The sequence below is a fragment of the Pyxicephalus adspersus genome, chromosome 7 (assembly GCF_032062135.1).
Source record: "Pyxicephalus adspersus chromosome 7, UCB_Pads_2.0, whole genome shotgun sequence".
Taxonomy (NCBI): Eukaryota; Metazoa; Chordata; class Amphibia; order Anura; family Pyxicephalidae; genus Pyxicephalus; species Pyxicephalus adspersus.
In genome coordinates this window covers 49,939,913-49,952,288 of record NC_092864.1, presented here as the reverse complement: position 1 = coordinate 49,952,288, position 12,376 = coordinate 49,939,913, and the positions used below count along the sequence as shown (strand labels likewise).

The window sequence follows — 12,376 nt, the reverse complement described above, 5'->3', positions numbered from 1 at the left end:
CACAGCTGAAGGGGATTTCAGGCAATGAGCAGCATAGTTCCTGGTTCCAACCTTGCCCTGCTATTTGCTGCAAGCCTTATGTATACCTCGCCAATTCCAGGATCTGGTTGCTGGAACCTCAGCCTTGCTACGTGAGATTTGCTCAATCACCCTCCGCCATATTGTGCCCTTTGGGATTCCTGAGCCATACTTGTACCTATATTACACTTTTTACAAGAGACCCGGTCACTGTGTCCTTAATAGGCAAAGTGGAAGGGTCTCATTAAGGATTGCTCTCTTTTCCTAATATGAAAATAATTATTTAAATTAGGGAGAAACAAAAGTTAGTTTCAAGCTAGGTGGTTTAGATGAGGTCAGAAAAATCTCCATTGGAACACAAAGAGATCTACTTATGTCCAGTTCTGCATGCTGTAATAAGCTACATTCTGTTTTAGGTAAGCTGAACTAAATTCAATTCCAGACAGCCACCATAAAGGGTGCTACACAATCTCCCTGCAAGTGCTTCATTTGGATTTAAGGAATTAGTCGTTTCAAGCGTAATTGCATAAAACAGCAATACAATTACAACAGCTAATATTTAACCATCTTTATTCTGTTTAATTAATGTACAATGACTAATTTGGCTATTCTGAGTGGGCCTTGAGCTATTTGCAAAGTTAACCTACATGCAATTAAATAGCAATAGTGATAATGGTGTGTTTAATAATATTTAACCATTAGTGTTGTGCAGCCTGAAATATCCACACTGTTAATTGCCACTTTGAATCTTAAACCTGCCTAATTGGCGCTGCCTAATCACTAGAGAAACATGGCTAGAAAACAGTCCATTTCACATGGGCAATCAGAGCACCTTGTATATAGTAACACACTGCTTTTCAATAAAAAAAAATGTTTATTGCTACTGATTTATTTGGGGGCTAAAATAGAGAAAAAATGTAAAAGAAATCTAAACACTATGAACAACAAAGAAAAAGTTTGACAAGTATGCATTTTTATTGGGCAAAACTGTAAACATTCACTGCAAGAAACCTCTATATATGTGAACAGTCTTGGCTTCCAAAGGGTATGACATTTACTTTAGGAAGTCATGCAATCAGAGAACCCATGCTGGAAAGCACAACCTGGCCCCAGGCTTTCAGCACAGATTGGTCCAGAACGAAAATCAGCCTTTGATTGGCAGCTTGTTTAACCCATCTCCATGGTAACTGTGCCAGAATGACAGTACAGTGCATTGGTTTAGAGATATTGGTTCTTCACAAACACTTTCCTATTCAAATTAAAAAAAAAAATCTTTATATGCCAGGAAATGTATACACACTAAGAGGAAATAAATATATGTGCTGAGTACCCTAAGCAACTATCTGGCTAAAGGAAAAAAAAGTGTCACTATTCTGTCTAGAACTTTCTGGTCGCTGGTTATTTGTATAGTGCAATTTTGTACATTTACCATTTTCTCCATGGGTCTGCTTAGTTCCAAAAAATGCTGAACTACAGCAAATGAATATGAAAATGTCACAAACAAATAAATGGAAATATCTTTACATGAAATGATTATTTTAGTGCATAAAAAACTGGCAAACAGTATTAAGTATAAAAGGTATGAGTGGGATATGAAGGTTTTCCACCAAATTTCCTTCCTTTTTTTTTTTTTTTTTAAGCATGCAAGTGCCACTTATATAATCTTGTAGAGAAATAAACACATCAGAATGTTAAACAACTTCCTTTTTATCTGGCTATTCATTTGTCACTTAGAATCTTTTAGATCAGAAGTTAATATTTTTATTAATAATAAACAGTATTAAACAGTAATAAACTGTACATTGAATAGGGGTTGCAAATGACAGACAGATAATGACAGTGACACAGGATGAGGAGAGAACCCTGCCCAAAAGAGCTTACAACGAGGAAGGGGAAGTACCACACAATACATGGGGTAGAATAGGAATGATAAAGTACCATTAGGTATTATAAACCTCATAAACCAACATGGCTTATTTTAGATACCTTTCAGATTATAGGAAAGTTTATTATTTCTCCTTATACGGATAATCGAGGTATGCGTGGGAGGAGTCATTAACTGCAAATGAATCCTCAGCCATCCTCCTACTAGACTAATAAAGTAATGTAAATCTACTTCAATTCAAGAACATAAACTGTGGACTTTGTCACATAAAAATATATAAATAGATGTAGAAACTTTATAATGCACTAGAACTATAGTTCTTCTTGAATTTATGATAATGCCAACACTCAGACTTCTATACAAATGATTAAAGCTAAACCTCTGAACTGACTCCGATTGGGAGGGTCAATCCCTTTTTCTGAACAAAGTAATTATTTTTGTCTACAAAATGGGAGAGTGGTAGAGATGTGTTCTTTGTACTCTATGCTTTAATGTGTCTCTCGTCCCAATTTCCAAGTTTGGGAGGTATGTGAAATGAGATTCAGCTCACAGAGAAGTTACCTGACCCTTATTAAATTTTTTAAAGGTGCATGAAAAATCCACAAATTGCTCCTCTATGGCAGATTTCATTCCCATGCCCACATAGTCAAAAAGAGAAAACCACTAGCAATAGGAATGTGGGAGGTGTAATTCATAAAAACTGCATATAACAGGTTCCCTACCTCCCAAGTCCTTCTAAAAGTAGGAGGTATTCATTAAAACCAGCTAGTAGCTTTATAATAAAAAAAGAAAACTCTGCTGTAAACTTTTGCAAACATATGCAGAGGATACATATCACTACGTTCACTCTGAAGGGCATTTCCTGTTTTAATATAGAACATAGGGCAATCTGATACACACTTTTGCAACAGAAGCAAGGTGTCAATGAGTAGGTCCTTACTAAAGTGACCAAGAATTATATTCTGTATACTTACGTGGCCACACAATGATGTCTGGAATTCTTTTAAACATTCCTTCCCTGAGTGTAAACATTTCATGGAGGCAATGACCTACAGGCAAACACATTTATACATATACATTAGAATACAAAAATTAATCATTCACGCTCCACCCCTCATAAAAAATATGAAATAGGATATTGTGTAGTAGTAAAGAATTTAATGTTAGAGATCTGATATATTGGCACTTAGAGGAGGTTTTGCTTTTCCCCTTCATACAGTTTACCCACCCAAAAAAAAAAAAACATTTTTGTTTGGTGTAGAGTAATTTTTTAGGCATATCTGACCTCTTTGTTGTCTATTTTAGGGAAATGATTTATTATAACCAACACATTTTGAAGACATACCCGAAACAGTCCTTTTATTTCCACTGCACCCTGTGGTCAGGGCACATATGTCATAGAACATGCTTATCCTATGCAGTTTTACATGTTGCATTGAAGAATGGTAAATGTGAAACCATTTTAGCACAAACAGTAATGAGTGTTTCCACAATGCAAGGTAACACACTGTATATGGAATTTGCAATGCACGGATATTTAATTTGGCACTGCAACCCAACACTCATATACAGAAAAAATAAATCTGCCCAAAACCATAAGGTACAGATGTGAATGGCCTGTGCGTGCGGTGCTTTGCAAAAGCTTTGAGGTATGGATTCTTGTGTAATAAAGTGGATTATTTTAGTTGCTTTTAAAACAAACAGACAGGGTAAATGCAATACTTTGACAAAAAAAATGTGCTGGGCTTACAGGTAATAGGGAGAGTGACATGACAGTCTTTTCAACTAAGGAGGCATCTGGAGAGGACTTTTAACGTTGGGAAAGGGTATTACGAAAGGAAACAAAGGAGGAGGTAATAGAGGGATTCTGGTCTCCAGGAAAAGAAATAAAAAAGTTTTAACCTCTAATTTGCCTGCTCTACCAATGGCAATATGTACTTTTCAAATACTGTACAGAGTGCTGCTTAACTATCCTTTTAATTTTGAAAAACAGCATGGAACAACTGGTACGTGGTAAACACTGGAATTCAATATAAATTCTAAGTTTGAAGGAAGACACCTATTAAAAAAAAAAAAACACGTGATAAATAAAAAGTTTACAATTCAGACAAGATATGATCTTACCATGAGCGCGGAAAACCCGATCCTCAACATCATGGGAAAATGGAATGCCCATGGCTTTTATGTCCTGGATAAATCCTTCATTTAAAATGGCTGGTGGGGCATCACTTGCATTTAAAGATGCCTAACAATAAAAACGTGATTACAATTTTATTTAAATAATAGGAATGTAAGGAATTAAAAAGGGTCAGACCACAAAAACTCATATTTAACTTTCTCAGAGTTTGCTGGTGAGTTGCCCACCCAGTGGTTTCCTATATAATTTACCACATGACTACTAAAATATAATTTGACCTTCAGCATCTTTTTTTTAATCCCTGGCTATCCTATCTCCTACATATGCTGTGTCCCGAAATCTCCCACATTTCCTGCAAATATTTTGTCTCCGTCTGCTTCCCAGATTTAGTGCTTAATGTGTTTAAAAGTCCCAAGAATTTTTGAATATGTCAAGCAAACTCAATGGCTCTTGGTGAATAATAAAGTCAGTACTACCCCCCCCCCCCCCCCAATGTATATAGGGCGGACCTAGAAATTCTTTTTACAAGTGGACATAGATGAGTAGATGTCCCACAAAAAATGGACAGTGAGATCTGTACATTCACATATCATTCAGCCCTGCTATAGCTCTGCTCCCAAACCTAGCAAACCATAGCACTTCAGAGAAAAATAGACAATATATTATTAATCATAATGATTATTCAACCTGCTGAATAAATTCTGAAAATGGGAAATACGTCCTTGCTTCAGACACGATATACACAAATGAGTTGTCTTAGCTTTCATGCATATTTAGCACTAAGGACACACTGCTACCCAAGTGGCTTACTAGCTATTTACTTGATGGCGAAAGCCAAAGAACAATCACCAAGCACCGCAATAGAGTTTGCAGGCGTCCCTCAACTGCCCCTTAATACCCCTGTGACTTCTCCATAGGACAGCCGTGTTTGTGCAGTGTAACAGTACAGGTTCACAGGCGCAGGAGACAGCCAATCTGAACAGGCACATAGACTGAATGCTGACAAATCCGTGGACTGACAGGATAGCAAAGCTCAGTTTGGCCTGAATCATCTGTACCTTTAAATTAGAATTACATTTCAACAAAGAGCTATGGAAAAAAAACTGCATATAAATATTCACAAACCATCTAAAGCAAACATTTATTCATTTGTGGCTTGAAAGACATCAGCCCCATTTGTACTTACTCTGGAGGTAGTTTTCTGATCCAAACTAGCACCGAATGTCTTTTCCATCCATTCTCGCAAAGATGGGAGCACCATACCACTCAGCTTATACCTGGAAATGAAAAATGGAAAAATTACTAGTAGTAATAGTCTAGGAGTCTCAGATAATGGTGCATATGATAGGGTGATGGCACAGGATCAGAGCTGAGAGGCTGTTTTTATAGCGAGATCAGGTATAATTTTATGTAGATGCATGATAGAAAAAGTCCAATATTGAGCTTGGAGAGAAAAAACACACACACATACTTTACACTTGTCCCCTGGTGGGACAAGTAAAATAGATAGAAAAATGAATCTCAGGCTGCAATGCTTTCCTTCAATCCTCAGTTCCCCACACAGTACTTTATTCATGCTGCAGCAAAACATCTTTAGTATTAAATGAGGCCCAGTGTCAGTTAACCTGGAAGATTAAGGGCATTGTGTAAAAAAAGGGTGCCGTGGGCTGCCCCTTGATGAGGCACCATTATGGCACGCAGCATGTACTGGGAATTGATGACGGGAGCAGTATGTCAGTACATAGACTACCAACCAATTATCATAGCAATTACATATTCTACAACACTCTTCTTAGTGATCATGCTCCTGTCTATTTGGAGTTTAGGGAGCTTCATCTACCTTTGCATGGACCACAACTTTTCTAAATATTTAAAATACCATGAGGGGTATTTATTCCAAGGGGATAATACAATTGTCAGGTGGTTTACCTTACCAGTATCCAGCAAAAATTCAGATTTCACTTTTGTGTAGACTGACTATTTAGGACATGGAAGGGAACTAAATGCTGCTCCCCTTTCTTTTTAAATAAATAATAGTTTAGAAAGATCAAACTGTTATATACTAAGCTATAAGACATTTATGAAGTGTGCACAAATAAAAAACAAAAAAAAAAAAACAAAAAAAAAAACACACAACTGTAAAACAACTAAAATCTTATGCCAAGGCCAAATAAATGTTATTGGTTCCTTCAGTGGACAAATATACTGTAACCTGTTTATAAATGACATACTCATATATAATTATACAAAAATGTACACAAACCTACAAAGGACCTGTAACTAAGCAAGAGGCTGCTTATCTGTCATATAGTACATAAAACTGCCTCAGATTGAATTCTAAGGCTATGATTGGTATTTTCCAAACACCACAGTATTTGCTAGTTGCAAGACTTCACAAATTTTCGGCATATTTTGTTTTAGTAAAAAAATAACAGCTCAAATCTAATGCTTCATATAGTGTACATATAGTAATATTCAAATGCATGGGGTGGGGATGCAATGTGCTACAAAACCTATTTAAAAGTCTAGATGGCAAAAAAAAAATAAAAAATCAAAAAGCCATCAAAAGATCCTCCTCTCAATACCACATGGAGGTTGTATGCCATCATGGCAAATGAGGTTGGAGATGGATATGACATGCATTCCCAGTTTGAATACACAAATTTCTATGGAGCCAATGGCCACCTAAGCATTTAGATGAAAACCATTTCATCCTGAAGGCTGACCCCTTTACACTTCCCTGCCTAAAGAATGCTCAGCTCCTCTTCAAGAAGGGGGACGTTATACCTTACTTCAGGTTAAAAACACAGTGTTCTTGGGGGTTATATAGATATCAACACTACCACGATGCAGATTCCAATAATCTCAGAAGTGCCTATTACAATATATAGACATATAACTTTGAAATGAAGGAAAGAAGGGGACTTTTACGGCAGTAATGTATCTACACAATCCCAAATAAAGCAAACAAATTTTGACAGATCTTAAGTAAAAAACACCTTTTTTATTATAAACATTAAAACCACATCGATCCAATAAACGAACATCAAAACAACTGAAATTTCGGACAACCTCCGCGCATTTCGTGGAACACGCCCACTTCTTCAGGAGGAGTCATTACTAAAAATCAAGACATATTTCAAAAAGGGGTTTTTTTTTTCCAAAATATTCAATTAAATTTCAAAATCAATTTTTGTACAATTTACAACATTTTCAACATACACAATTAAATGCTTCCCTCATATGTTAATATTTATGTTTAAGATCTGTCCAAAATTTGCTTTATTTGGGATTGTAGACACAATACTGCCGTAAAAGTAACCTTCTTTCCTTCATTTCAAAGTGATCCTTGGGGTGTTGATTCCTTTCCAGTCCCTTTAAATCTTGTCACATGTATTGAAAATTAAGTAAAAATTTTTTTTAATTTCTGCTTATTGCCTGCAGGGAGTTGGGAGAGTTCCTCTATTTTCTGATCAGATACCAACCTACCAAAAAAAAAATAAATAAATAAACCTAAATATAGGGGAAAATGTATAGAACAGTGTCTCTCCATTTAACACGGTGGAACCCATTGAAATAACATTCAGGTCTCCAGAGAACCCCCTGCTAGAATTACTATATCCACATTTGTGTGCTGGTCAGTGGGAAGAATACTAATTACATAGCTGCCAAGTGGGAAGAATGCCACCCTTACAGATGCCTAAAAAGATCTCTGGTGTCAGTTAAACTGACCTGAGAGACACAGACTGCTCATTGCTCAAGGAACCCCTAGCAACCTCTGGAGGAACCCTGGTATAGAACATTATTATTTCTATTGCAATAAAAGCTTACAGACTCCTTTTGATAGTTTCACTTAAGTGTTTTTGGGCAAACTCTTATTCCCCAAGCTGTCAATTAACACCATTGACGGTAGCTTCTTACATACATATAGACACTAAATAAAACAATAAAAATGTATGATTGAAGACAAAAGGAAAGGCTGTAAAATGTTTAAATCCTTTAAAAATTGAAAAAAAAAAATACAGACAAGTTACACAAAAAAACATTAAAACAAACAGCCTTCTATTAAATACCAACCTATGTGCATAAATCACCATTTGCACAGGACACAATAGCAGAAGGATAAACGTCCTCCAATTACCTAAGAAGATGGGCCAATCACATAACAAAACTACGTGCTGCATACAGAAGACATGAGAGGACTGGCTCTAAAAAGATTTATTAAAGCAGTGTAGAAAAATAACTGGTCTGCCAAAATATTATATTACTCTCTCCCACAGACACTATTTACTTAAGCTGTCCTAAGTAAGTGGGGGCATTTTCAGCTCATTTTTCTGCTCCATGATCAACCGTATCAAATGTGTATTTGATGCCTGATGAACGTTGTCTCAGCAAAGTACTTCTGCTTAAAACAACAAATCTGCTAAACATCTGTACTATACTGGCCACTTGTCATAAACCGCTCTGCCTTCTGTACGAAGGTGGTGCAACAAGAATTAGTGATGGAGAGGGTGGACGAGAAAGGAGCTAAGTGAGGAAAAAAATCTGAATTGAACACTTCTAGTCCAGAATAAAACGTGAATACATGCAAACCTTTAGTGGCACCACTGTCTGGGCCCCCTAAGGTAATATGGTAATCCTGGGATTTCAGATGTGTGTTATGATTCATTTTGACCCATACAAGTTCTAGCACAAAGGTTGTATACCAAGCAAAATGTTTCATGTACAAACAGGACTTATACTAAATTGGACTTATTCCAAAGTGGACTTGAACCAAGGTACTACTGTACTGATAATTCCCAGTGTGGGACAATGTTTGACTTGCTTTTTTTTACCCAAGGGACGGTGTTGGCTTTGCCACTTGGTCAATCAAGATCCCAAAGCAATTAAAAGGGATAAAGAGAGATCTCAGCCATGTGTTATGTTACCACTTACCCCTAAACTAATCCCCAAACGTACACTAACCATTGTAAGAGTATTTTATCCTAACCTAGCAGCAGCCATGTCCCATGCTAACAGTTCTGCACAAATTAACATTAAGCTGAAGGATAGTCTTCCATAAATGAGCAATTTCTGAGAATGCAATTTTGTTTTGTAACCATCCAAATTTCAGTCGTAAGAGAAGGAGTATAAAAAAAAATAGAAACAGAAAAGATTATGCATTCAAAATCATTATGAATGCATCTCATATTATTGCATACCTAGAGCATCAACACTCTGGTTCATATAAAACATGCAAAACGCAAACAAATTGGACAATCTCAGTACATTTGGCATAGTCTGTTAAGGGAGAATGATGATTTTTAAATGCATAGGAATTTCTATGCCATGTCCCCTGATAATAGGGCAGGAAATGTGGGTAGGGGAAATCTTCCCAGCACAGACAGAGCAATAAAGATGATTTTAGGACTCATAAAAATCAGCATACTTTAGCACTAGCAGGCAGCATCAATTGTCTCCAGACATCTTTCTCTCCCTTTTCATTTACGTATGCATTTTCCAGAGACAAACCTCAAGAATTAAGCATGCTTTCTTATATAAAGCTGGCCACGCTTATTACAAAGTAACTGTGCAATCGCCTTCAAATATTCCAAATATAACTGACTACCTTAACTATTTATTCAATTTGTATCAAAGTAGGCAGACCCTTCCTATACAAAGTGTTGGTCAATTGAGCAGAGATTGTACATGCCAACTGTAACAAAATTTATTGTAAGATCTGAACATATATATATATATATATAATGTAATTCATAATGTATTTGACAAGAGCTTATTTTTATAGTACAAATAATAATAATTACTGAGTGAAATGCAGAGTGGAGCACATGTCGGTTTATCTTGCACCAGATGGATCTATAACATTGTACAGCGGCAAAGAGTGCAGGTTTCATTGTTGTGCTACAGTCCATTTAGCCATGCACACCACCCGGCATTTTTCAGTGACCGCCCAGCTGTTTTTGGGTGGTTACTGATTGAGTTGGGTCACAATACAAGGGCTGCCACCAGTCTACAATTTCTTCACTCACGGCTTAAAAAAAAAAAAAAATGTCTGGGTTGAGCGCTGTGCCATTTCCATGTGGAGATGTGCCTACTGGGGGCCAGCACCTCATCCTGGAGAATGATGAAGGTATACAACTGCATTCAAGCACAGTTTCTTTGGTTTTCAAGAGACATGCTATAGGTCATTTTTATTTATTTATTTTTTTAATGAGTGCATATTTCCTTACATCTATACCTACCTTAAGCCCTTTTTAGAGCAAATGGCATCTTGTCCCTTTAAAGCGTACCTAAATTCAGAAACTTCACTTTACATAAAAGGGTAGACAACCCATTTATGTGAAGTAAAAATTCTGTTTGGAAGAAAAAAAAAAAAAAAAGTGCAACACTGCCCCGATTCTGGGAGCACAAGGCCTCCCAGGATACCTACGTCACGCATCCCAGGAGGCTCTTGGGTCCTCCTTCTAAGCATGCCCGAGCACCTTGGGCATGCGCAGAAGGAGTCTTTTCTTGAAAAGAGAAAAGTTTGCCGATCTCAAACAAGCAGTTTTTTTTCCTACGTCACCCGAACTTGCACCAGGGTCGGTTGGCGTAGGAAGAAGAACCAGGAAGTAGAGAAAAAGATGGCGCCGGCTTGGGGATGGATGCCGGGACGACGTGGAACCCGATGGAAGACACCTCCGCATGGGATTGAAGGTAAATGTATTTTTTTGTTTGTTTTTTTTTTTTGTTTTTTTTTTTAGGGACTTTTTAGTTTAATTCCTCTTTAAGCTGCACAACAGGCAATAATACATACATTTTTCATTAATGGGTTTGGTTATATTCCTTTAATGAAATAAAAACGGATTCTGCTGCTATTCCAAGCTTATGCACAGGAAAGAAAGAACACTTTGTGTGAAAATACCTTCTGTTTTAAATATTTACTGGAAAACTAACAGGCCTGGGTTAGACATTGTACAAGGCCTTCCTCCCTTGCCCCAAACATGTTTAAATCAGTGCTCTTTTATGATCTGTTAGAGACAGCATATTCCACATTATCTGTGTATACCTCCCTAGTAAACAGTGCACGGCCCTCTGTGACATGGCTGTTAAACACACAGCTCCCTTACAAGCCTTATGGTTGATTTAAACCCTCTTGTTTTGCCTACATACTTATTAATTAATGAAGACACAATAATACAACATCAGCCGTGTAGAGCTGGCTCCCGTCTGCCAAGATATACAGTGCCTCGCTCCTGACTGCGTCTATTGTCTGTGGCTCCCAGAGATGCTTGGGTGGTTGGGCTGGACAGAAAGAATATTGTCTGGGGTTTATCTACTGAGCGCCAGGCACTTCTGCATGCAAGGAACAGATGTGTGTTATTTATTGGGTGGTTCAGGCATTGAGCAGCCAGAGGTAAACACTGGAAAATTCTGCTACCATCAGGCTAAGATGTGTGGGACTGAGCAATAGGAATCAGAAAATCCCAACCATTGTTCATGCTGAGCAAGTGATAAGGCTTACTGGTGGATAGGAAGGAATTACTGATAATAGGCAGCCCATTACAGCTACTATCATATATAGCCCACCTGAATGTTGCTGATGAATCACATATCTCACAATCATTCCTTTAAAATAGGACCTCATATTACAAAGAAAAAGTCACCATATAGTTTAAAAACCAATGTCTGGTACACCAGGAATACATGAGACTAGGGTGCAAAATGCAACCTTTCAGATAGCGTGGAACCAGAAGTTCCAGCATACACAAGCAGTTGTCAACTACAGATCCCAGTAGGACCTACTAGATTAGCTGCTAATGCTTCGAGACCAAAGCCAAATCTAACTATGTCAATATGCATGGCAGTTTTAAACCCAGCATTTATTTAAGCCGGGTGGGAAAAAATTTTAGGTGGGTGGCAACTCCTGTATTGTTACCCAACTGTTTAGTAACCTCCCAAAAACAGCCAGGTGGTTACTGAAAAGTGCTGGGTGGTGCACCCGGCAAAAAGAGGCTTGGGAGAATACTGTATGAAATAACTTGATAAATATTTACAATAGCTACATTATAAGAAAAGCATACTTCTATTTAATACACTAAAATGCAATCAACACGTAAAAATATATAATATAGATAGATATAATCTGACAATTGTGGTAAAATTAACAAACCAATTTAGCAAAGAAAGAATTCTGCTTACTAGAGAGGCATACTGGTGTGTGTAGCTTGGGGATTGCTAATCAGACTGCTCCAGTAGAGTGCTATAATGATTACCAAAAGCAAAGAAATCAGCAGCTGTTATTGGCAAACTTTGTCATTTCCAGTAAAAATTAAATGAAACTTTAACATTAGCTT

General features: G+C 37.2%; 1 protein-coding gene across 1 annotated transcript in view; it reads right to left on the bottom strand.

Annotated features, from left to right (window-relative positions):
- AGPS (alkylglycerone phosphate synthase) overlaps positions 1–12,376 on the bottom strand; it is a 106,907-nt gene that overhangs the window by 70,989 nt on the left and 23,542 nt on the right. Inside the window, exons 3-5 of the mRNA XM_072418386.1 lie at positions 5,227–5,317; positions 4,028–4,148; positions 2,878–2,952 (exon numbers count right to left, since the gene is read on the bottom strand). Of these exons, the coding sequence (XP_072274487.1) occupies positions 2,878–2,952; positions 4,028–4,148; positions 5,227–5,317 (287 nt within the window). The remainder of the gene's footprint in view (positions 1–2,877; positions 2,953–4,027; positions 4,149–5,226; positions 5,318–12,376) is intronic.